The sequence below is a fragment of the Leishmania mexicana genome, chromosome 29 (assembly GCF_000234665.1).
Source record: "Leishmania mexicana MHOM/GT/2001/U1103 complete genome, chromosome 29".
Classification (NCBI taxonomy): Eukaryota; Euglenozoa; class Kinetoplastea; order Trypanosomatida; family Trypanosomatidae; genus Leishmania; species Leishmania mexicana.
This window is the reverse complement of record NC_018333.1, coordinates 52850-74203: the sequence shown is the minus strand read 5'-3', so window position 1 is coordinate 74203 and position 21354 is coordinate 52850. Positions and strand designations below refer to the sequence as shown.

General features: G+C 61.2%; 7 protein-coding genes and 1 pseudogene across 7 annotated transcripts, besides 1 other annotated feature; all 8 read left to right on the top strand.

The window, feature by feature from the left end:
- Positions 1 to 181: 181 nt before the first annotated feature.
- On the top strand, positions 182 to 3565 carry LMXM_29_0250 (cysteine peptidase, Clan CA, family C19,putative; the record flags this gene model as incomplete). The annotated part of the gene is made up of 1 exon (XM_003877122.1): positions 182 to 3565. The coding sequence occupies one exon, from the start codon at positions 182 to 184 to the stop codon at positions 3563 to 3565; it is 3384 nt and encodes a 1127-aa protein (XP_003877171.1).
- Positions 3566 to 4436: 871 nt separating this feature from the next.
- On the top strand, positions 4437 to 6188 carry LMXM_29_0240 (conserved hypothetical protein; the record flags this gene model as incomplete). Its single annotated transcript, XM_003877121.1, has 1 exon — positions 4437 to 6188. One exon carries the CDS (start codon positions 4437 to 4439, stop codon positions 6186 to 6188), a length of 1752 nt encoding a protein of 583 aa, XP_003877170.1.
- Positions 6189 to 7116: 928 nt separating this feature from the next.
- Positions 7117 to 8184, top strand: LMXM_29_0230 (conserved hypothetical protein; the record flags this gene model as incomplete). The annotated part of the gene is made up of 1 exon (XM_003877120.1): positions 7117 to 8184. The coding sequence occupies one exon, from the start codon at positions 7117 to 7119 to the stop codon at positions 8182 to 8184; it is 1068 nt and encodes a 355-aa protein (XP_003877169.1).
- Positions 8185 to 10099: 1915 nt separating this feature from the next.
- Positions 10100 to 11260, top strand: LMXM_29_0220 (conserved hypothetical protein; the record flags this gene model as incomplete). Its single annotated transcript, XM_003877119.1, has 1 exon — positions 10100 to 11260. The coding sequence occupies one exon, from the start codon at positions 10100 to 10102 to the stop codon at positions 11258 to 11260; it is 1161 nt and encodes a 386-aa protein (XP_003877168.1).
- Positions 11261 to 13671: 2411 nt separating this feature from the next.
- LMXM_29_0210 (ribosomal RNA adenine dimethylase family protein,putative) lies at positions 13672 to 14796 on the top strand (the record flags this gene model as incomplete). The annotated part of the gene is made up of 1 exon (XM_003877118.1): positions 13672 to 14796. The coding sequence occupies one exon, from the start codon at positions 13672 to 13674 to the stop codon at positions 14794 to 14796; it is 1125 nt and encodes a 374-aa protein (XP_003877167.1).
- A 773-nt stretch (positions 14797 to 15569) lies between these two features.
- On the top strand, positions 15570 to 15929 carry LMXM_29_0205 (conserved hypothetical protein; the record flags this gene model as incomplete). The annotated part of the gene is made up of 1 exon (XM_003877117.1): positions 15570 to 15929. One exon carries the CDS (start codon positions 15570 to 15572, stop codon positions 15927 to 15929), a length of 360 nt encoding a protein of 119 aa, XP_003877166.1.
- A 963-nt stretch (positions 15930 to 16892) lies between these two features.
- On the top strand, positions 16893 to 18386 carry LMXM_29_0200 (conserved hypothetical protein; the record flags this gene model as incomplete). Its single annotated transcript, XM_003877116.1, has 1 exon — positions 16893 to 18386. The coding sequence occupies one exon, from the start codon at positions 16893 to 16895 to the stop codon at positions 18384 to 18386; it is 1494 nt and encodes a 497-aa protein (XP_003877165.1).
- Positions 18387 to 18960: 574 nt separating this feature from the next.
- On the top strand, positions 18961 to 20300 carry LMXM_29_0190 (annotated as a pseudogene).
- Positions 18961 to 20300: a sequence feature.
- Positions 20301 to 21354: the final 1054 nt, after the last annotated feature.

Sequence of the window (21354 nt, the reverse complement as noted above, 5' to 3'; positions counted from 1 at the left end):
ACGACGTACCCTCGCGTGTGCGCAGCGGGACAGGGGGAGGGTAACGGCACGTGCCCATACTACTCTGCCGCTCGTTGCACCTTTGCCACCACGACTGCCGCACGCTCTTCGAGCTTCAATCCTTCCTCTGTTACTTTCTTTTCCTTGGCAGCGGTGCCCCTTGCTCCGACAGTAGAAAGTCATGAGTCTCAGTTCGCAAGGTAGCACACCGTGGAAATTCCGCGGCGATGCCACGGCGTCTGTTGGGGCCATCACGGCGGTGGAGTTCGACCCCGATGTGGAGCTGCTTTGGGTGTGCGACGCCTTCGGCACGCTCATGAGCTTCTCGCTGCAGTCGCAGGGCCAGGGTGAGGCCCCGGCGTGGGTGAACTACTCGTCGTTCTCCGTCTCCAGCCGCCCTGCCACGAATATTTTCTTCCTCAACATGGGTGGCGAGCGTATGGTGACGGTGGCGGACCGGGAGGTAATCCGCGGGTACAAGCGCGGCGGCGTCCTGATGATGTGCCTTCCGCAGCCCACCGCCGTGCAGAACTACATTGACCTCTTCCAGGCCAACAACAACACCGGTGCGATGTTCTACACCGGCAACGCTGGCCTGACGCGGCTGATCCTCAACCACCAAGAGACGGACCAGCTCACCGTTCCGATGGAGGCGACGTTGGTGGCTTTGAAGCAGTGCGACCGATGGGTTGCCACCGGGAGCGCCTCTGGCGCCGTGTACGTGCGCAATGCGTCTGATCTTAGCCTGGTTGGCCAGGTTACCCCGTCGCGGAACCGCGTCATGGCGCTGGAGGTGTTCGACAACACGGTGATGGCGGCATACTCGGAGCGGTCGGCGACGTCCTTTGTGAAGGTGTTCGATGTACGCAAAATGTCGGAGGCGGTGTCGACGATTCAGGACATCCCGTCCGGCAATGTGACGCAGATGCGCCGCTACCAGGACGGCTTCGGGCTGTCGAGCGACCGCGCCTTCCTGCTGTCGCCTGCAGGCTTCCACATTATCCAGCTGGACCAGGAGAAGCCGGTGTTCTCGTCGAGCCCCCTGAGCGAGGGCAGCTGCACCGCCGTGGCTGTCTCCCCGTCCAACATGTGCGCCGCCATCGGGAACGACAAGGGCACCTTCTACGCCCTCGCCCACCCAGCCACGCGAGACGACTACGTGATGTCCACGTTTGTTCAGCCGGTGCGGCCGAAGCACCCAGTCTACCATCACAGCTGGGAGGAGCCGAACATCGCAGACGGCTTCGACGACTCGGTCGACCTCGGCACCCTCGCCTCCAACTGGCCTGAGGAGGACTACATGATCCTTACCGTGCCTCAGAAGCTGCGGTGCGTCAACTACGAGTCGCACAGCATTGTGCCGAACGAGTGGGGGCTGATGCGGGCAGACAGCTGCCTGCCAGATCCGAAGGACAAGCTCAGCTCCATCTTGCCGAACCCGTACCCCTTCAACACGCAGCTCGGCGACGACCCAGCCTGCGCGCAAGAGGCGCTGCTCGAGCTGCGCAAAGATATGAAGCGCAAGCACAAGTCCTCGCGTGGTGGCGGCGGCGAGTACAGCCCGATGGAGGACTCCTTGCAGGTCTGCTACAGCGTCCAGCACAAGCTGGACTGGCGCAGCTACAACGAGATCGCACAGCGTGTCATCGGCATCGACAACAGCTTCCCTGAGTGTTGGATCACGCCGCTTCTGCAGTCGCTCTATCTATGCCAGCCGCCCGAGTTTCCCATCCGCAAGGTCATCCTGCGGCACATCTGCAAGCGGGAGTTCTGCATGACGTGCGAGATCGCCTTCATCTTCGCCAACATGTTGACCACATCCGCGAGTGTGATGGGGATGAAGGGCGAGGCGCTGCCGCCGATTGTGCCGGTGGCGCACTTCATTCGGACGTTGCGGCAGATCCGTGCTTTCGCCAATACAGACGTGTTTCAGCGGCCAAAGAACCGCGATGATGCGGTGGCGAAGATGCACCTGGGGCAGCGGCTGGTGCTGGAGACACTGCACAAGGATCTGCAAGACCAGAAGGCCTACCCCTTCATGAACTACGAAGCACCGCCCGAGTACGATGGCGCCATCGCAGCTCTCTTTGGCACCGAGTTCACGTCAAACGGCCGCGTGCACATTGAACCGCGTTTCTACTGGGAGGTGCCCGGCTCCGCGCTCAAGGTGGATGAGGGGCTGCAGCACCTGCTGAAGCAGCTGGAGGGGTATAAAGACCAGGTGCAGATTAAACGGCTTCCACCCATCATCGTCCTCCTCCTGAACCCGGAGCACAGCAACCTGAAGCCGCCAACGAGCCTCAAGATTTCGCGTGCGGGCAAGGAGGACTACAATTACGTGCTGAACAGCAATATCGTGCACCTCGCCGACGACGTGGAGGACACGGGCAACTTCGTCAGCCAGCAGCGCATCAAGGATGACAGTTTTTCACTCGTGAACGACTACCGCGTGACGGCGCCGATGAAGATGCAAGAGCTGGAGCGCCTGGTGCCCGCGCTGCGCTCCTACTCGGCCGTGGTCACCTTCTACGCCCTTGACAACCTTACCACGCCGCCGTACGCCCGCCTGGACGACTCGCGCACCCCGAACTTGTGGCATCTACTTGGCCCCCTGCTGACAAACGACGTGCTGTCGCGTCCGCTGCTGCGAGACCCGGCGAAGCAGGCCTTCCGATCGCCGTTGTCCTCGTACACGGAGATCAGAGCTGGCGACCTCATCGCCATCGACGCAGAGTACGTGGTGCTCAAATGGGCGAGCCGAGACGAGGGCAACGAGATGTTCTACGTGTCGCAGCGCAAGCCGCACATGGGCCTAGCCCGTGTGAGCTGCATCCTGAGCAGCAAGGACGGCGATGAACGCACCATCGTGGACGACTACGTGCACATTCCCGAGGAGATCGAGGACTACGTGACGCAGTACAGCGGCATCCACCCCGGTGACCTCGACCCACTTGAGTCGTCCAAGAGCCTAACGTCGCTCAAGTCGACGTACCTGAAGTTGCGCGCGCTGGTCGACGGTGGCGTTGTCTTTGTTGGCCACGGCCTCGCTCAAGACTTCCGCGTGTGCAACATCGTCGTGCCGCGCAAGCAGATCATCGACACACTCGAGATATTCCACAAGCCCGGGTCCCGGTACCTCTCGCTGCGCTTCTTGGCATACCACGTGCTCGGCGAGAGCGTGCAGGAGGACGAGCACGACTCAATCGAGGACGCCCGCACGTCACTGCGTCTCTACCGCAAGTACCAGCAGCTCAAGAGCGAGGGCACCTTCGAGAGCGTGCTGGACCATCTCATGGCCAAAGGTGCTGAGACGAGCTGGTACGTGCCCGATACGAAGTCGTTGTTCCGCGATACCCCGCAGACCCCGCCAGTGTCCGTGATGGGTTCACCTGTACTCGAGAAGATGGTAAAGGCCGTGCCGGAGGACGACGAAAGGGACGTAAACACGTTTGACATGGCGGCGGCGGTGGCGACCGAAGGTGACGAGGATGACGAGGACGGCGATGACGATGCCCCCACTGCCAGCGAAGTGCTAGAGGCCGTGCGCAAGTCCATGGAGCGGTAGGCGGAGCGGCAATGGCGTACGCTTACTGTGTACGTGCTCATTTCGTGTTGTGCCCCGTGGTGAGCCGCTGCGTGGTGGAGTGCCTGTGCGTGTGGCACTGAGTGGGCAGGGCGCACAGTTTTTCGGTGCCTCCTTGAGCTTTTCTTTCTTATTAGTGCTCTCTCTCGCGCATACAAACGTTGCTTTCAGCGCTTTTCTTCGGTGTGTTTCCTTGTGTTGCGGGCGTGTGCGTCCATCTCGTGGAGCGGCACGTTTCTCTCCCTGTGCGCACGTGTGTGTGTGTGGTTTTCATGTCTCTGTATGCGTGACCCCCTCTACATTTGCGTTTCTCTTCTGTTTATAATGCCGACGCCAAATTGCAGCACCGCGCTGAGCGGGCGTGAGTGGGAGACCAAGCTCCATTGTGGGTCTGGCCCCTCCCTCACTCTGGTCTCTCATGGGCGCGACACTCGACGAGTGCGTTGCGAGCACATCGCTCCTCCCTACCACCACCGCCAAACATCCTCCCCCTCTTCACGGCGTAACCCGTCAAGGCACCGCGTGAGACCGGCTCTTGCGCCCCCTGGATCTCATCCCCGCAGCAGAGCAGGCAGCTGCAGCAACGCGGCGGCTACATCTCCTGCCACGGCCGCGACTCTCTCTCTTGCCTGTACGACAAACCTCCCACGCACCGGACGGAACACAGCCCGCCTCTCCTACTCGCCCTTCCTCCTCCTACGCTCTCTGTGTGTCTTCGCCGTGCTGATCCTCTGCGCATGTACTCTGGAGTGCCCACTCCTCTGTTAGCTGTCAAGGGCCATCCCTTGCGCGCACATACACACGTACACACACACACACACACACACACGAGCCGAGAGCGTGTCGCCGTGGCATGAAGCCAGAGTTGGCGCCGATCCCGCCGGGCGCGCCGCGGTGCGAGGACGGCTTCGAGTCTCCGTCCGGCATTCGTGTCACTTGCACAAAGGACTGGGTGAAGCAGCATCCGGTGGAGGGTGACGGCCTGTGCGTGCATCTCTATCAGTACCTGAACAAGAATGTCAAGGGCCGGGAGCACTCCATGTCCACGGTGCTCTTGCCAGATACGGTCGTGTTCAACCACAACTTCCCCCGCGCGTGGTACGCCTACGATCGCAAGAACAGCGAGATCGTGAAGCGACCAGCGTCGATGCTGGATGCGCAGACCATGTACGCGCACTTTTCCGAGTCCGTGAAGGGCTGCGACATCGTTGCTCAGTTCTTCCACACGAGCGTCGACGTGGAGGAGGCTTGGAAGGAGGTGCTCACGCCGCAGCAGCTGAAGGCGCACACCTATGCCAATCAGCAGCTCACGTACGTGGAGTTTTTCACGGCCGACGCTCTGCGCTGCTTTCTGTTTGACCAGAAACGCAAGCCGGACGGTGTGCTGCAGAAGTTCGTCATCCCCAAAGGCGAGGGGTTCAGTCGGCGCAACTTCCAGCTGCAGGTGATCTGGACCCCATACATCACGACCGTTTACCGCCGCACAAACCGCTCCCGGCTGACGGATCACGTCGTGCCGCTGGCAAATCGCGCTGCAACGTTTGATGGAGCGCCGTACCTCAGTGATGAGACCCTTGTCGCCGACGAAACCAAGAGACAGGTGACGCAGCTGTGCGAGAGCATCGCAGACCACTTCTACGCCACAGAGAAAAAGCGCATCTCGCGACTCATCCTGTACGTGAAGACGGACGATCAGAGTCGCATGTGGGTGCTGTGGAGCAGCTGCATCCGTGTCGCACCCGACGCCATGAACCCGACGCTGCTGCGCGTGCCCGTATGCCTGAACATGCGGACAGAGGTGCTCAACGACGGCGTCAGCACGCTGACGCGGCTGCAGACACGCCGTCACCGGCAGCGGCAGCTTCTCGCGCTCGACGCGGAGCTGTTCGAAATGACGCATGACTTTGAGTTCGCGCTCACGCTGAACGCGTCCCACAAGCGACAGGCGAAGGCGCTTGGCCTCCGCGGTAGGAGGCATGGCGCCGGGCCGCAAGTGCGTCCGACGCGGTGGCGCGGCGAGCAGAAGACGTCAGTGGAGCGAGAGAACCCGTTCTACCCGTCGTTCCTAGCCCTTGAGGTGGGCAGCGGCGGCATTGCTCCGGAAAGCGTCGTGCCGGTCGCGGGTCGCGACAGCGGAAGCATGCAGTCGGATCAACACAGTGCCATTTCTCAGCCCGATGACGAGCGTATGGCCGGAGGCGAGGACGAGCTCGTGTTGGACCCTGTTGCACAGGTGCAGGAGGAGCTGGTTGCCTTAGCCATGGATGCATGGTACGCAACGTACTCCACAACATTGGCCGATGATCCTCACGTGATGCCGACGGCGCATGCCGAGCTGGCAGCCCCGCTCGTGGGCACGCTGACGGAGGAAGAGCTGCAAGGGCTGGTGGAGGTGCTGGGGCTCCTTCCTGTGCATGGCGATCCCGCGACTACGTCGATGTCGCACTACATGGTCGCCCCGTACTTGGTCACGTCTGGGCGGCGCTTGGATCGTCCGTCGGCTGAGGTGGAGCTCGACGTGGTGAGCTACCTCGAGGAGGTCTTTCGCCGTCGCGGAGACGAGATTAGCCGTTCCTGCATGGAGAAGTTCAGCCACTTTCTGTGATGCGCCGAGACGGCGTTGATGTACTGCGAGTTGTTCCTCTTGCTGGCATTTTTGGTGCGCAGCTGCACTGCCGTCGTGTCCATCCCCTTCGACTCGTTTCTCATTTTTTTCCCTTCCCGCTCCCCACCCGCCACTCTGTCTTCCGTCCTCTCTACTGCATCCACGAGGAGAGCGAGAGGTGTGTGTGTGTGTGTGTGGTGGTGATGGTGGCCTGGCGTGACGCCTGCTGTCCTTGTCCGCATCTCTCCCATGACTCCCGACAAGATTTCGCATACGTGCTTATAGAGTAGACGCAGTGCTTCTTCTGCTGTTATGGGCAAAGCCTTCTTTTCGATGTAGGTGTGCGTGCTTGCAGTACTGGGCCTTGTGCTCGCTCGTGGAGGCCACGGCGCTGGCCTGCGTCCCAGTATTTCGTCTTCCAAGTTCGTTGAAGACAGAGCGAGCTTTGTCATGGGAGCGTTATGCGACTCTGTAGATCCGAATGGCATGGGGAAAAATGACGGACGAGGCGCACGCGGCAGTGATCGCTCACGCACATCGAGCCGCGACTGGCGCCTACGCGCGCTTGGAGGTGCTGGTCTCTTTTCCACCTTGTTACGCGTTCTCTCCTGTCGCACTCAGATCACGTGCATGTGCGCATGCGTGGACTTGATTCAGCCCATCCGGGTTCTGTCTCTCTGGAGCGCGTTAACGTTATCGCTGGGTGCGTGTACGTTGCGTTGCATCGATGTCCCCCTGCCTTCATTCACCTCCTCCCCTGTGCTTCTCTCGACTTTCCCTCTGCTTCTCTGGACGTGTGCCTTGATGCGTATGCTTGCACGCTGACCTCTCGGGCAGAGTTGCGCGTGGGTGGCGAGAAGACGCACACACAGCGGGCACACACCCGTACAGCGATGCAACGGTATTACTACAGTTGGGCTGTTTCACAATGAGCTTCGATAGCTCGAGGGGCTACCGCAGCACCTTCGGCTACCGCACCAACACCCCGTACCAGCAGCCCATCGCCCACCGCCAAGGGTACTCGGAGACGCAACTCACGATGCACCAGCACGGCGCCGTCATCGTGGGCTGCTCCGCGGCCTGCGCGTTCGTGACGGTGCCGATTGAGAAGCTGGGCCGCTTTTACTTTCTTAGCGACGTCCCCGGCGAGTCCAGCCGCATTTACATGTCCGATAAGCGAGCCCAGTTCTTCCGGGTGCTGTTCCACACACGATGGTGGCAGGGCCGCTCCTTCGTGTGGCTGGCGGCGCACTACGGCTTTCTGCTCTCCACCTTTGCCGTGCTGCGACACTGTTTGGAGACGGCGCCGGTCACGGCGCAGTGGGACAACCGCCGCCGTGGCTTTGCCGCTGGCGCCATGACAGGTGTGCTGTACGCTACGGTACGCCATCCTTACGACGTGTTGCGTGCAACGGCAGAGGTCCCAACGGGACCACGCCAGTTTAGCGGCGCCGCGGACGTCCTCATGACGGCGCTGCGAGAGCGGCCGCAGGTGCTGCTCGGTGTGTATCGCGGTTTCACCGTCGCGCTGCTGGGTTGCTCGCTGCAGTTCGCCCTTCAGCTCGGTCTCTACAACTGGCTGCGCTACGATGGTGTGTATCGCCATTCCATGGTGCTGTTTCTTTACTGCCACCTCGCCACGTTCCTCGGCATGGTGGCCCAGTATCCGGTGCAGTCTCTGCGACAGCAGCTGCACATCATCAACTCCACCACTCGCGGGCGACCGCAGAATTATCGCTCGCTCTTTCTCGATTTGCGCCGGCGCCACGGCATCACGAAGCTGTACGACGGCTTCTTCCGGGGTAAGCCGATTCTGAACGCGGTGCCGATGGCGTTGGTCATGACTGCGTACGACGTGAGCACTCGACGCTACACCGAATACCTGCACCCCGAGGCGACAGCGAAACCAACCCACACGCAGTCCCTCACCTCCGTCGCGGCCCCCGCCTACGTGACGCACCCGCTGCCGTACGAATTTGCGCGCAAAGCTCCGTGAGGCGCAGTCGATGTCTTTGTTGTTCCTGTGGTTGTCTGGTTGTATGTAAGTGTGTGTGTGTGCGTGTGTGTGACCGTGTCACCGTGCAACCCTGCACCGCCTCGGGCATGAGGCAGGGGGGGGGGCTCGGGGAGGATCTGCTTGGCGATGTACCCCCTCTACTTCTCCAATATTGTCCGGAGGCGGGGGCGGGGGCGAGGAAGGGGCATTGCAAGGCAGCGGTGAGACCTTCGCTCCGTTTGCTTTGGGCAATCACATAGCCCCACCTCCCTTCCTCTCTCACTTACAGGTGTGCCATGATGCGACCGAGTTCGTTGACGCAAAGAAAAGCATGCACATCTAGCGTTGTACGTCACGTCCTCGATGCGACGCCTTCAACGCAGCGTCCGTCGGAGCGTGCGCATGAGGAAGAGTGAGCACGTGCGGCGGTAGTCCTCCTGCTGTGACGCCTGCGCTGCCCTCTGCTTTGGAGGCGGAAAGTTGGCGGGACGGTCTCCTCTGGCGCACTGTGATATGTGCCCGTCATTTTTCATCTCACAGCGCACGCGACTTCTTGCCGAACACCTGCCACCACGACCCCCCGCACTTTTCAATCGACGCCGTCCCCGACTGCCATCCCTTTCGGAAACCGATTCTTGGCGGCTCTCTGTCTCGCACCCCCGTTGGCGCGCCTCTGCAACCGACTCACGCCAACACTCTCCCTTCGTTACACTTTCCCACATCGCTCGCACCTACGGGCCAGGTAACACTGCCGGGATTGTTCCCCACCTCCTCTCTTTCTCTCCAAGACATCCTACCGCGTTTCGTGCCGTGCACAGCGACAAGAGTGCGTGTCCATTGCCAGGAGCCCCACTTCCCAGTGCTTCTAGCGAAAGCTTGGGAGCCTAACGGCGGCGCTTGCTCAAGAGGGAGTAGTGCTCGCAGCACAGATCCCCCCCCCCCACCACACACACACACATACACTTCTCTCTGGGTGCACCCATCCCTTGGATACGAACAAAATCGCCCCATCATTACATAGCCTCCCTCCTAAGCCGACGTGGAACGGGTGGAAGCAGGGACGGCGCCGATTGTCTGTGCCACAACTGTCACTGCTTCTCGCCGTGGGACCGACTTTGGTGTGTGGCAGAGAGGCACGCGCACGGTCTTTCGACGACTGTCCCTCGCCCCCCTCCGTGTGCGTCGCTCTGCCTTCATCCTCTCCATTTCTTTGCGCTGCTTCTGCTGCCTTTCTTGCTTTCTCAATCCGTACACTATCGCACACTTCTACTGCCCCGCCCTTGCCTCCCTGGGAGCGCGAGAAGGCAGGTGCACTTGGGCACACACACACACACACACCCACACCCACACACACACGGGCAGGCACTGGCAGAGGTGTAGGACGCATCACGGCGGCCACTTCCCGTTGCTCCACCTCTCTGTTGCCGTGTGCGCAGCCTCACGACATCCACTCCGCTTTTCAGCTTCTTTTAAAACGCTCATTTTCTTCCGTTTCTTCTGTGAAGAGCTCACGGGTCCATCCGCCCCCCGACCGGAGCGCGTGCTTCTCTTGCCTCCTCGAACGGCTGCGCGACTCCAACCCATCAGCTGGCTTGTGCTCATCTTGTAACGTCCTTTCCTCTTACCGCTGTGCGCTTGTATATGCATCATTCGGTCGGACACCGTTGTGCCCAAACACGTTGTCCGTTGCTGTAGTATGCGTGCGTGCGTGCGGCTGTGCCTCCCCCCTTCCTGTCATTTTCAGCTGGCCGAGCTTTCTGTGCGTGTGCGCGCACTCGAGGACGCCGCTGCTTTCTTGAAAGGCATCGCGCCGACGAGTGCCGTGAGGCCAGGAACTCCTCACAGACGTCCAGAGAGACGCACACGCACACGAGCACGCAAAGAAAAGGTTGTACGGGACTAGGAGTGGTGCAGAATGAACTACCTGCGCACCGTGGTATCCGATGTGAAGCTGAAGTACAGGGCCAGCCGCGTTGTGGCCGAGTGCGTGCTCAGGAGAGAGCAGCCGGAGTTTTCGCAGTTTCTGACCGAGTGCGTGACTATCGCGGACGGGCACCCAGAACTGATCCTGTCAACCATTCGACTCTATCTCGAATATAATCAGCCAGGGAGGGCCTACGGAGGCCTGCTGCTGCTGGAGCAGCTGGTGTCGCTGTGCAACTACGCCTTCCACTTAGCCCTGGCGAGGGACTACGACATACAAGACCGCATCATTCACCTAGCCATGAAGCGCGGCGAAGGTGAGGCGCACCAAAAAGCTCAGCGACTCGCCCGCCTGACGCTGCTCGAGTACTCACGTCTCTTCGTGGATGATCGCGAGTTGCTTCGGCTGTCGGCGCTGGTCTCCTCCTTCGAGCTCCGGACACACAAGAGTTTGATGCGATGCCTCAACGTGCAGAATCGACGCGTGCGCTTCCGTGACGTGGAGAAGAGCGACATAATTCCCATCAGCCCCAAGGAGTGCGCCGGCTTCACAAGCTCCTCTGGTGACCGGCCTGTGAAGCCGCTGCAGCTGAGCTCGGCTCCCGAGGTGTGGCCGTGCCGCGTTTGCACCTATCTCAACGCCCCGTCCGCCACGCGCTGCGCCGCCTGCGAGACGCTGCACACCACAGACACAGTGACTCACCGCTCCTCGCCGCATACAACACCAAAGATGTCACCTGCCTACTCCACGCCATCGGCAGCGGCGAATGGCACCAACGCAGGAGGGCGCTCGGCCGTTGTGCCGCCGCTGCCGATGGCCGCGGAGAGCGAGATAGAGACCGGCGACTCCCAGACGTCGAGCGGTGCCAACATGGAGGACATGGATGCGACGTCTCCCATCAGCGACCGGGACGATACTTCCGGGGCGCACGTCCACCCATGCCATGTCCCGCCGACAGCCGTGTACGCAGACCCGGCGCTCCTGCCCCACATCACCACCAGCACCGCGGTGTCGACGTCCACGTCAGACACATCAGCACACATAGCACCATCGATGGCTAGTGAGCCCGGCGATGGGGCTGGCGAGGTGTACTATGGCCGTATTGAAGGCTCCACAGCACACGGCGTGGCACCACACGAGCTGGAAAAGTAGGGACGGCGAGGCGCATCCGAGCATGACATCAACGAGGAGCCGACCCAGCGCGGTGCTCCATGCAGTTTGCGCCACGGAGGGAATACAGTTCATCATGGCGACGGCGCTGCTGCTGATTACGCAACTGAGCTCTTCCTGAGAGGACTGCTGATCTACGCACGGCTTGCGTTACCGCTTCTCTCTGCTTGGCGCTGTGTGTGCGTGGCGTAGCTGCACGCTCGATGGGACAGGCGAGGGGGGTGGCAATGACGGGCCCCACCCGCGATAGCGGTGGTAACGCGACCCCGTCATCATCACCCCTCGCCATTCGACTTTTGGCTCCTGCATTGACGGCACGCAGAGGAGGTGGAGAGAGGCAGGTCGACAGACAGAGCGGTGGCTAACGGGTGATGCGGATGGAGTTGGTAATAGTGAGGGTCGGTGGCTGCTTCGGCCGACTTGTGCTTGCCCTGTGTGGACTTCTACCGCTCTCGCTGTCTATGCGCTTGTGTCTAGGGGGGGGGCACCACGTTCGTCACCATCTCTTCCTCACTACACCTACAAGGGACAGGAGGACGAGAGTGTGCACGTGGGTGCCTCTCCTACTCAACACAGCGCAGGTGTTTCAACATGTGGCGATGCGCACGCGCGTGTCCATGTGCGCTGTCTGGGTCTCTCTCTCACTTTGAGCTTGCTATTTGTGTGCCCAGCATGACCCGCGAAGGACCCGTAATGCATACATGAGGTGCAGACCACAGAGGGGGAAAGGGGGTGCGCGACGCGTGAGTACCCGTGCACACACGTAGCGCAGAGCATGGCGCGTTTCATGTTGGTGTAATTGATACTCGTGATGGTGATTCTACACGTGAGGTGCGCCCATGAGGATGCACTGCTAAGTGGATCACCACTGCTGCCGCTCCTGCCTCTTATACGGTGGGCGGGATGAGAACATCATGGGTGCGCCGCCACGTCCCTGCGCCGAAGCTCGCCGGTGCGCGCGCTGGCGTGCGACTCTCTGCATAATGATGCCAATACGTCTTGTTGCCGTCTTTTCTTTTGGCGCGCGTGCTTGCTTCTTTGCAGCGCTCGCGGTGTTCGTGCGCCACGGCACCCTTGAGAGAAGAGGGGGGGGGGCGCCGACCTCGTCGTCTCTCTGCATCTCCACCCAGCTCTCACTACACCATACCGCGCCCACCACACAGATACCCACGTGCACACACGCACGCCGATTCACTTGGTGGCACAACAAAGTAGAAGCAGAACCAAAAAGAAAGCGGCTGATGCGTCGTCAACAGTCGTTTACTGTGAAGGCTGCTGCTGGTGCCCCCGCCACCGCTGCAGTGCCGATCGAAGCGGCGTGCCTCGATGCCCCCCGCGGATTCTGCAGCGGCGTAGACGTTAGCACATACCGGTACCTAGACGAGCTATGGGCAGCAGCTCTTCGCCGGGCGGAGGCGTCCGTGTTGGCGTTGCCACACGCCGGCAGCAGTGGGCTGCAGGGAGCAAAGCCCACTGCTGAGGCCGACAGCGCGGGAAGGGAGGAAACCTCGGTAAGACAGGTGGCGGACAAGACAGGAGTCTCTTCGACGTGCAACAAACGCCACCTGACGTCGTCCCCCCTCCCTTGCGCACCAGTGTCACCCGGTGGCTCGGCAGCGCAGTCGCCAGTGCCACAGCCGCCGCCACCAGCTGTCGTGGCTCGCAGATCCATGCCATCTGCTACTGGCAAGCAGACGTGGATGCGAGTGGAAGCGCAGCCGAACTTGAAGCGAAACGCGTACACCGCGCGTCGAGGCGTCGCGTGGGTGGTGCAGTAGCGTTGTGGCACCCATCGGACAACAATGTCCAGCGCGCTCTCTGCCTTTTTGTGGCGGTGCTCGAATCTCCGTGTATGCTTATGCGCAGACGTGTCGGGAGACGTGTACGGTTCGTCATCGCGCCGCGGTCCCCGACGCTTTCTCCCCCCGCTTCCCCATCCGTCGTCGTCATCTCCTTCCCCGCCGCGTCGAGTAGAGTGAGAATTTCAAGATGGAGTGAAGCTGCAACAGGACTCGCACCGGTGCGAGATATACATGCGCACCGCGTCCATATTGGCATGTATGCCCATTCTCAGCGATGGGGTTTCAGGCTAGCGTGCTTGCATGACCTCTCTCGCATCGGTATCAGCCGCGGTTGTGTTTCCCCGAGCGCACATCTCCCTCGTGTTGTGCGACCGCCCTGCTTTTGGGGCATCGCCCCCCCCCCGTCCGTCCGTCCGTCCGTCCATCTCTCTCTCGCACTGTGCCCTCTGCCGCGGCTTGTCTTCTCTGCTTCTCACGTGAACATCACACTGTCGCTGCAGTGCAGCAGTGATCAATCGCGTCGCCGTTGTTGTCACTATTCAATTCGTTGCTCTTACTCTCTCTTTACTCCTCTTCGCTAGCAACACAGCGATGCCGAAGGAGCCGCGGGCGGTGCCCATGGGCATAATCAGCGCTGAGCCCATCCACGCTGCATCCCGCAAGATCAAGTTCGGCACTAAGGCCATTACATTAGGCAAGTCAACCTCACAAGGGCACAAGCGCGGCACAGCGGCTAGGGGTCTCAAGGAGAAGAGGGCGAGCTCTGGTGTCAAGACTGGCGGCAGCCAGTCCGGTATCGTCTTCAACAAAGGCTTCGGCCAGCACATCCTCAAGAACCCACTTGTCATCGCCGCCATCGTCGAAAAGGCTGCCATCAAGCCCACCGACATCGTCATCGAGATCGGCCCCGGCACGGGCAACTTGACAGAGAAGTTGCTGCAGACGGCGAAAAAGGTGATCGCCTTCGAGATTGACCCGCGCATGATGGCGGAGCTGAACAAGCGCTTCCAGAACACTCCGTTGGCCTCGAAGCTGCAGATTATCCGCGGCAACTGCCTTGAGCAGGACTTCCCGTACTTTGACAAGTGTGTGGCGAACGTGCCGTATGCAATTTCGTCGGCACTGGTGTTCAAGCTGCTCAAGACGCCGACATTCAAGTGTGCCGTGCTCATGTTTCAACGTGAATTCGCCCTGCGCGTCTGCGCACAGCCCGGGTCAGAGGCCTACTGTCGACTTTCTGTGAACTCGCAGCTGCTCGCCCGCTGCAGCCACCTCATGAAGATCAGCAAGAACAGCTTCAACCCTCCGCCGAAGGTCGAGTCGAGCGTCATTCGACTCGACCCCAAGCACCCACCGCCTGATGTGGATTTCGAGGAGTGGGACGGGCTCGTGAAAATGCTCTTCAGCCGCAAGAACAAGAAGTCCTCGTCGATATTTCGCACCAAGGCGGCTGTGCAGGCCCTGTACGACAAGTACGTGAGCTACCGAAAGATGGAGGGCGGTCAGCCCGTCGGAACCGCCACGTCCGGTGCAAAGCCCCTGACGTGCAGTAGCAGCTCGGATGCGGGCTCGTCCATGTCGCTCGAGCAGTTCCGCGTGCTACTGGACTCGGTGATTGCGGACCCCATGTTCGAAAAACGCAGTCGCATGCTCGACGAGGAGGCACTGATGACTATGCTGGCCCACTTCATCAAGCACGGCATTCACTTCATCTAAGCGTCTGCGTGCCTGTGCGTGTGTGTGCTTGGTGTCTGTGCCGCTGTGGGGCTGCATCCACACTCACCAATCTCTGTACCCCTCTTCCCCTCTCCCCTCCGCCCACACACGCATGCATGCATGCGTCGCACCTCTACGCTGCTGTAACACGCCTCTGCGGACGGGGCGAGGAGAGAGCGAGGGAGAGAGGCGCATGTTGAACTGATTTGATGTGCGTAAAGGACACCTATCCTCACAGAGAGAAGGATGGATGGTGCGGCCATCACCCGTAATACGACCCCATCGTGTCGAGCGATATAAAGGAATGGATATCATCAGCGTGGAACAGCCGAGCTTCTCGCCTCTCTCCCTCGGTGCCCATTGCCGGTTTCGTTTGGTCGTCCCCTCCGCTGTGCCTTCACAGGCACTTACGGACATGTGCGTGAGCCCGTGGAGGTGTCTGTGCACGGCAGGGATAATAGGGAGAGGAGAGGCGGGGCGGGTGGAGGGGACAGAGCTGTGCTGTACCCCCCCAGCACCTCTTTTCTCGTCCATTATGTTGTATGCGCCCCCCCCCCCTCGCTCACCACATGCGCCCTTATCTGTTCTTCTGCGTGCACTTCCTGCCATCGCTAGCTGTTTATCCACCTCACTTTCTCGAGCACGTCAGCTCACCCATCTACGCTGCAATCTCCCTTAGCACCACCTTTACAGACACACGCGTACGCACGGACGCACCACAGCCTTCACCAGTACTGCTGTGTTGGCATCACCACTATAACAACAGGTCTACGATGCTTCGCTATCCCTCCCGTGCGCTGCCCCACTTGTTGCCCGTGCGTAACAGCTGTGGCACGCTGAGGCATCCAGTCCTCTTCACCTCTAGCCGCCGCTTCACGGATAAGGTGCTGATCGGCTCGTGCTCCTCGCTCTTCACGTGCTCCACGACGACAGGGCTCTTCCATCTTCTGGTCACCCCTATCAGCCCTTCCGTTGCCTTGGCAACGCTGGCGACAGCAGCGGCGAGCGGTGCCTTGTGCGTCGTCGACGGCGGCAGCTTGAACGGCACGACTTTTGGCGCCGTTGTTGGCATCTTTGTTGGCGCCATGGGGGGCTTCTACGCCAAGTCGCAGAAGGAGCCGTGGCGCAAGTAGTCAGTGGCCCCACAGACCCTCGTCGGTGGTGGCGTCGCCCCCCTCTCCCCCCTGCGGCGCCGGGCCCACGTATCTTTACATGCTGAGGACGAGGAGGAAGCACCAGAGAAGCGACTATCGAGGATGAGCACTGCGGCATGTGCGCGCCTCCTTCTTCAGCGAGACGCATTGTGGAGTGGGCTCTGTGGCGGTGGGGCTGTGAGAAGTGGCCCACTCGCATCGCACACGTCTAGCAGCTACCGCCCCCCTCTCTCGCCTTTTCCCTCACAACTGTCGCCCTTTCTTCTTTCTCCTGCCCCCTCCTCCAATCTCGTAAGGGGGTGTTGATCGACATTATCAACACAACAAGACGAGGATAGAGAAACAGAGCGGGCACTCTCGCCTCGCACGTCTGCAAGGGTGGAGTTTGCAGAGTTGTGTGCGCGTTCTTGACTTCACGGGCGTGCGTAACACCGCCTCCATTGACAGCCTCTCATGCGCCTCTGCGCACGCCTGTCGGCTCCACGTGACCAGATGCGGTTAGGGGCACCGGGACTATGCACGAACGGGAGGTGAACCGTGACACGAGCACCGTTGGTACCCCTTCAACATCTATTTCTCCTCCTCCCTCGCTTTCGGCTTGTCTCCTGCCCTGAGGTGCGTGAGCAGGCACGCCTCCGCACCCTCCACACGCACACCCTGCACGACACCCGCGTGGACACGTCAGCATCGCGTTTGCCCAGTACTGACTCCACACCACCACGCGCGCGTGATTTCGGTGCGCACATGTTACGGGTATCACTGGCATGCCGAGTCGCCACTGCTCGCAGTGCAGCTCCTCACACCGCAAGCAGCTCAAGCTCTCTCGTCGAATCCGTGACCTCCGTCTTCCGCTCTTCGCGGTACCTGCGCCACGCGCCGCCGCGGCTCTACGTGACATGCTCTCATGATCAAGGGATTCCCTTTCACGGTTGCGGGCGGCACATGACGACAGTGCTTGACGTGTCTCGCGAGGCGTCGCCAAACGCCCCACCTCACACGCAATCCATCTATCTCTTAACTTCCACGAGCATGTCCGATGTCGAGTTCAAGGATCTAGCGGCGCAGTCGCAGGTGCTCGTTGGACTGCCGCAGGTGCAGAGCATCGACGCCGTACACCGCTTCTGCGACACGTACGCCGCAACGCTGAGCCGCGTCCACCACGTCCTCCTTCCTGGTAGCGTCTCTCCCCTCCAGAGCTCACTCATCAAGCAGCTTCTCGAACACATCCCGCAGGCGCGTCTGGTGTGCAACGGCTTTGGGCACGCGTTGCTAACAAACGCCACGTTTCACGATGGTGTGCAGCGCGCAGTGCTGGAGAACGCACCCAGCACACCACCGGAGCTGCTGCGCTTTGCAGAGCTTCCGGAGGATCGCGTGTCGGCCATGGCGGACGGGGATACCGTGGCAGTCGACGTAGCCAAAGGCAAAGCGGAGTCGTCCGCGTCAGTAGCAGCGCGGGCGCTGCGTGTTGTGGCTGTCAAGAGCAAGGGACAGCAGCAGCGGCGCAGAGAACACAGCCAGACACACCACCCAGCGCACTTCACCAACGGGGCGCTCTTCTACTATGATGACGTCTTCAACGCGCTTTTCGTGGGCCACACGTTGCACCGCTTGCCGTGGCTCTCCACCGTGCTCACGGAAACCTCGCGCGAGCTTTTTCTGCCCATGCCTCCTCCCCTTGCTATGCAGCACGCGCTCAGCCGACCAAGCCCGCTGCTCGACACATGGCGGGTGCTGGAGAGCTGCGAGGACGTGGTGGAGGCACTGCGTCGTACGCCAGAGCTGGAGCGCGTCCTTGCAGGCTCCTACGGTGAGCTCTGCGGCAATGTGGAGGACTGTATCGTAGGGCTGGAGAGCAGCAGCGATGCTCTCGAGCGTCTGCGCAGCCGGCTCGCGCGGCGCCTCATCACCGACACGAGTCGTGATGTGCATCGCTGGTCTACCGCGCTGCTGAAGCGCATTGTGCACGAGGTGGTGTGCACGCAGAAGGCAAGCGAGCCGACAAGCTCCGATGTGCAAGAGGCGTTCCTTTGCTGGGCAAGGACAGACGGGGAGTGGGGGCGCCTCTCCACGTGCCTCGCGCACGCTGCCATGGTGCTGCCTCCTTCTACGGAGACGGGGGAGGCCGACGGCGCATCGTCATCTGCTACGGACAGCTTCGCCCCGCATGTTGGTGTACCCGCAGCCCGAGCGACCGCAGCCGGAGAGTCTGCTGCACCAGAGGCGCTGCAGGGCGCACACGGTGTGGAGTTACTAGTGGCGGTGTTCAACCGGAAGGGGTTGCAAGGGCTCATACGCACAGTGCAGCGCGAAACGATCGACCTGCAGGTATTCCTCGCCATGTCGGAGGAGGACTTGAAGAAGGTCTTCAAGGCAACTTTCGGCATCACCAAGCGACTTATGTTGCTGCAAGACGAGCTACGGAAGAACTTGTAGGCGAAGGACCAAGTCCGCGCTGGACAGTGAAGAAGGGGTGCACCGCTGAACCTGGTACCGTGTCCCACTAGTGCTCATGGCCACGCCGGCCGCCATCTGTGGCCACCGCGACGGAGAATGGGTTGTCGCGCGCTTGGATGGTGGCCGCTTTATCCACCTAACCGTACAGTCCACAAGCACCATGGCACACGCACACACACACCGGGTCGTCTGTACCACTGTCCTAACGAGGATAACCAGCCTAGAAAAACATCACACATAACCGAAGGAGTTCCCCATGCCGCATGGCGCTCTCAGAAAAGGGGGAGGGGGAGGGGGAAGGCCATGTGGATGTGCGCATGCGGTGCCTTGCGCTCGAAACCTCGGGTGTGTTGCTGGAAGGGGAAGGAGGTGGTGGAGCTCGGGGTGGAGGCGAAGTGCCGTTCACTAAGCCATGCCGACGTCTCCGCTTTGCTCTCTCGTTCTCTCGTATTGTGCCGTGCCACAGCGCGCCACTCCGCCGCTCACCGGATCCTCCGCGTCGGTGACCACGTTGAAGGGATGAGACGAAGAAGACGTGGAGTCACGCGCACACATGGAAAAAGAGGTGGGTGTCAACGCGCCGCACCGTCACGTCGGTGAGGGCGCATGCGCACATTGCACTCCCCTCCCCTTCACCCCTTTTACACGTCAGCAGCCTCAATGCTGCGGCCTTCTCCCCTTGGAGACGGCTCATGAGGTGCAGCGGCACGGCTGGCAGCCACAAGCGCCAACACAGCCCGTCTCCTCTCTCATCCACCGTCACCACCGCAGCCGATGGCGTCACACTGGTTCGGTGCAGGGAGGAATGTGGGAGAAGATCGCGGGCGGCTCGGTGCTGCTGTTGCCGCCCGCGACCACCGTCGTCCAGTCGCTTCTACACACGCCAAAAGACGCGAGACACACCCGTGGTGTGAAGGCGGCAGCCTTCGACATGAGTGACACGCTCATCGCGCCAGCGTCTGGCGGTGTCTTCGCCAAAGATGACGCGGCCGACTGGCAGTGGGTGCAGCCCAGGGTACGTGGCCATGTACAGCACGTCTACGCGCAGGGTTTTCTCGTCGTGTTGTTCAGCAACGAGATGGGCATCGGCAAGGGGCCGATCTGGAGAGCGGCGAGGGCAGAAGCCGTGATGAGCATGATTGTGCAGCTGAGCAGTGCATCCTGCGTACCGCTCTGCGCGTGTGTGGCGACACGCGGGGGCGTTTGACGGAAGCCCAGCCCGCGGATGTGGACGCTGCTGGAGGAGCGCGTCCAGGAGTGTGTGCGGGCTGCCCGTGCTGACGCCACAGCACCCATCATGGTTGACTGCACCGCGTACTCCTTCGACGTTGGCGACGCGGCGCATCGTTCTACGCGCACGCTGGCAGGCCGCGCGAAGGACTTTAGCTGCTCGGACCGTCAGCTCGCGTTCAACGCGCAACTTTCTTTCGTGAGACCGGAGCAGTTTTTCCTCAACCCTGCAGGGGTCCTTTTCCTGGCGGATGACTTGTGCAGCCGCGGTGGGCCTCTCTCGCCATGGCCGCCGTCGTCACCGCTATCATCCATGCGCTTGAGTGATGCGCTGCCGCGTCTGACGCGCACATCGCTTGCATAGCACGAGGAGTTCTCGTGGAGTGACGCGATCCCCGTCGAGTTGCAGCAGCTTCCGTGGCAGTATGCTGGCCTTTCAGCGCGCGTCACCACGCCGACGGTGGTGACCGTCGTCGGGCTGCCTGCCGCGCCGCCTTTCGTCGTCTGACCCAACGTGCAGGAGATGATCAGCTTTCTGAGGTACCCGGACGGTGGCAAGCCCACCTTCTACCTCTGCCATCTGCAACCGTGACGGGCACCGTCATGTCGACGCTGGGGCGGCACAGACACGCGGCAAGTGCCGCAAGAAAGCGGAAGGGTACTAGGCGGGCAGACACAGCGTCGTGGTCGACAACACGTACCCCGCAGCGGTGGACCGGCGGGCGCTCATCGACATTGTGCAGCGGGTGTCGTCACCAAAGAAGAAGGCGGGCACCACTGTGGCTGATAGCGCGGGGGTGGGTGTGAGAGCAACACGACCGGCTGATGCCGGCGCGCATTCATATGTGCATGCACTCACGCGAACTGGCGGGACATGTGAGACACGTGCGAGCGCAGGTGCAACGAGTTCTTCGCATGCCCTCCATTGGGTACAAGGTCTGTCATTCAGGATGGGGAGGGGGGTTACTAACCACGCCAGTGAAGGCGACGACGTTGCGTGTAGAAAAGGGTCTGGGTGCTGCCGGTCGCTGCGTGCCTTGACAGCGCACCCGCACGGGCGTAGGAGACCTTCTTTCACCTGTTTTAGCGGTGCTGCGGCGACTGCTCTGGCTCACTCTCTATGCGACCAGCGTAGATAGCGCAAGAGAGAGCTATTTGGGCGCAGGTTGACGAGGCGTAGGACGGTGCATGCTCCAGGAGTCGACTATGCTTCCACTCTCGTAACGGCGGGGCGCCATTTCTCTACGGTTTGCTGCCAGCACTTCGGCTTCGTGTGCGCGGGGGCTGAGCGGCAGCGCCTGCCTCCCTCTTCCCTCTCCTACGCCCCAAGTAGAACTTCAACAGCAGTCAGACACGACAGCGTTGGGGCGAGAGCCACGACTTCCCAGAGAATGAACGCCTGCATGCTTGCGTGTAGGTGCTACCGCATTCGTTCTAACGAACGCGTAAGTGCACGTCGAACGTGCACGCGTAGGGGCACTACTTGAGTGCTCCGAACCGCTGCTGCGGAAGGCACTGGGTCGTTTCTCACCGTGTAAGCCGCTTCACTGCCGTCTCTTCGGCGTCCGTGTGCCGTCACGCGCACTGTGCCACATCTCCGGTGTTGCTTGTCCACTGACACTTTTGCCCGCATCAACGTACCGCACTCCCCCATCCCTCTTTCTCGCCTGCCTCCACTGCTGTCCATCCGCACACTGGGGGACGCTCCCAGCACGAC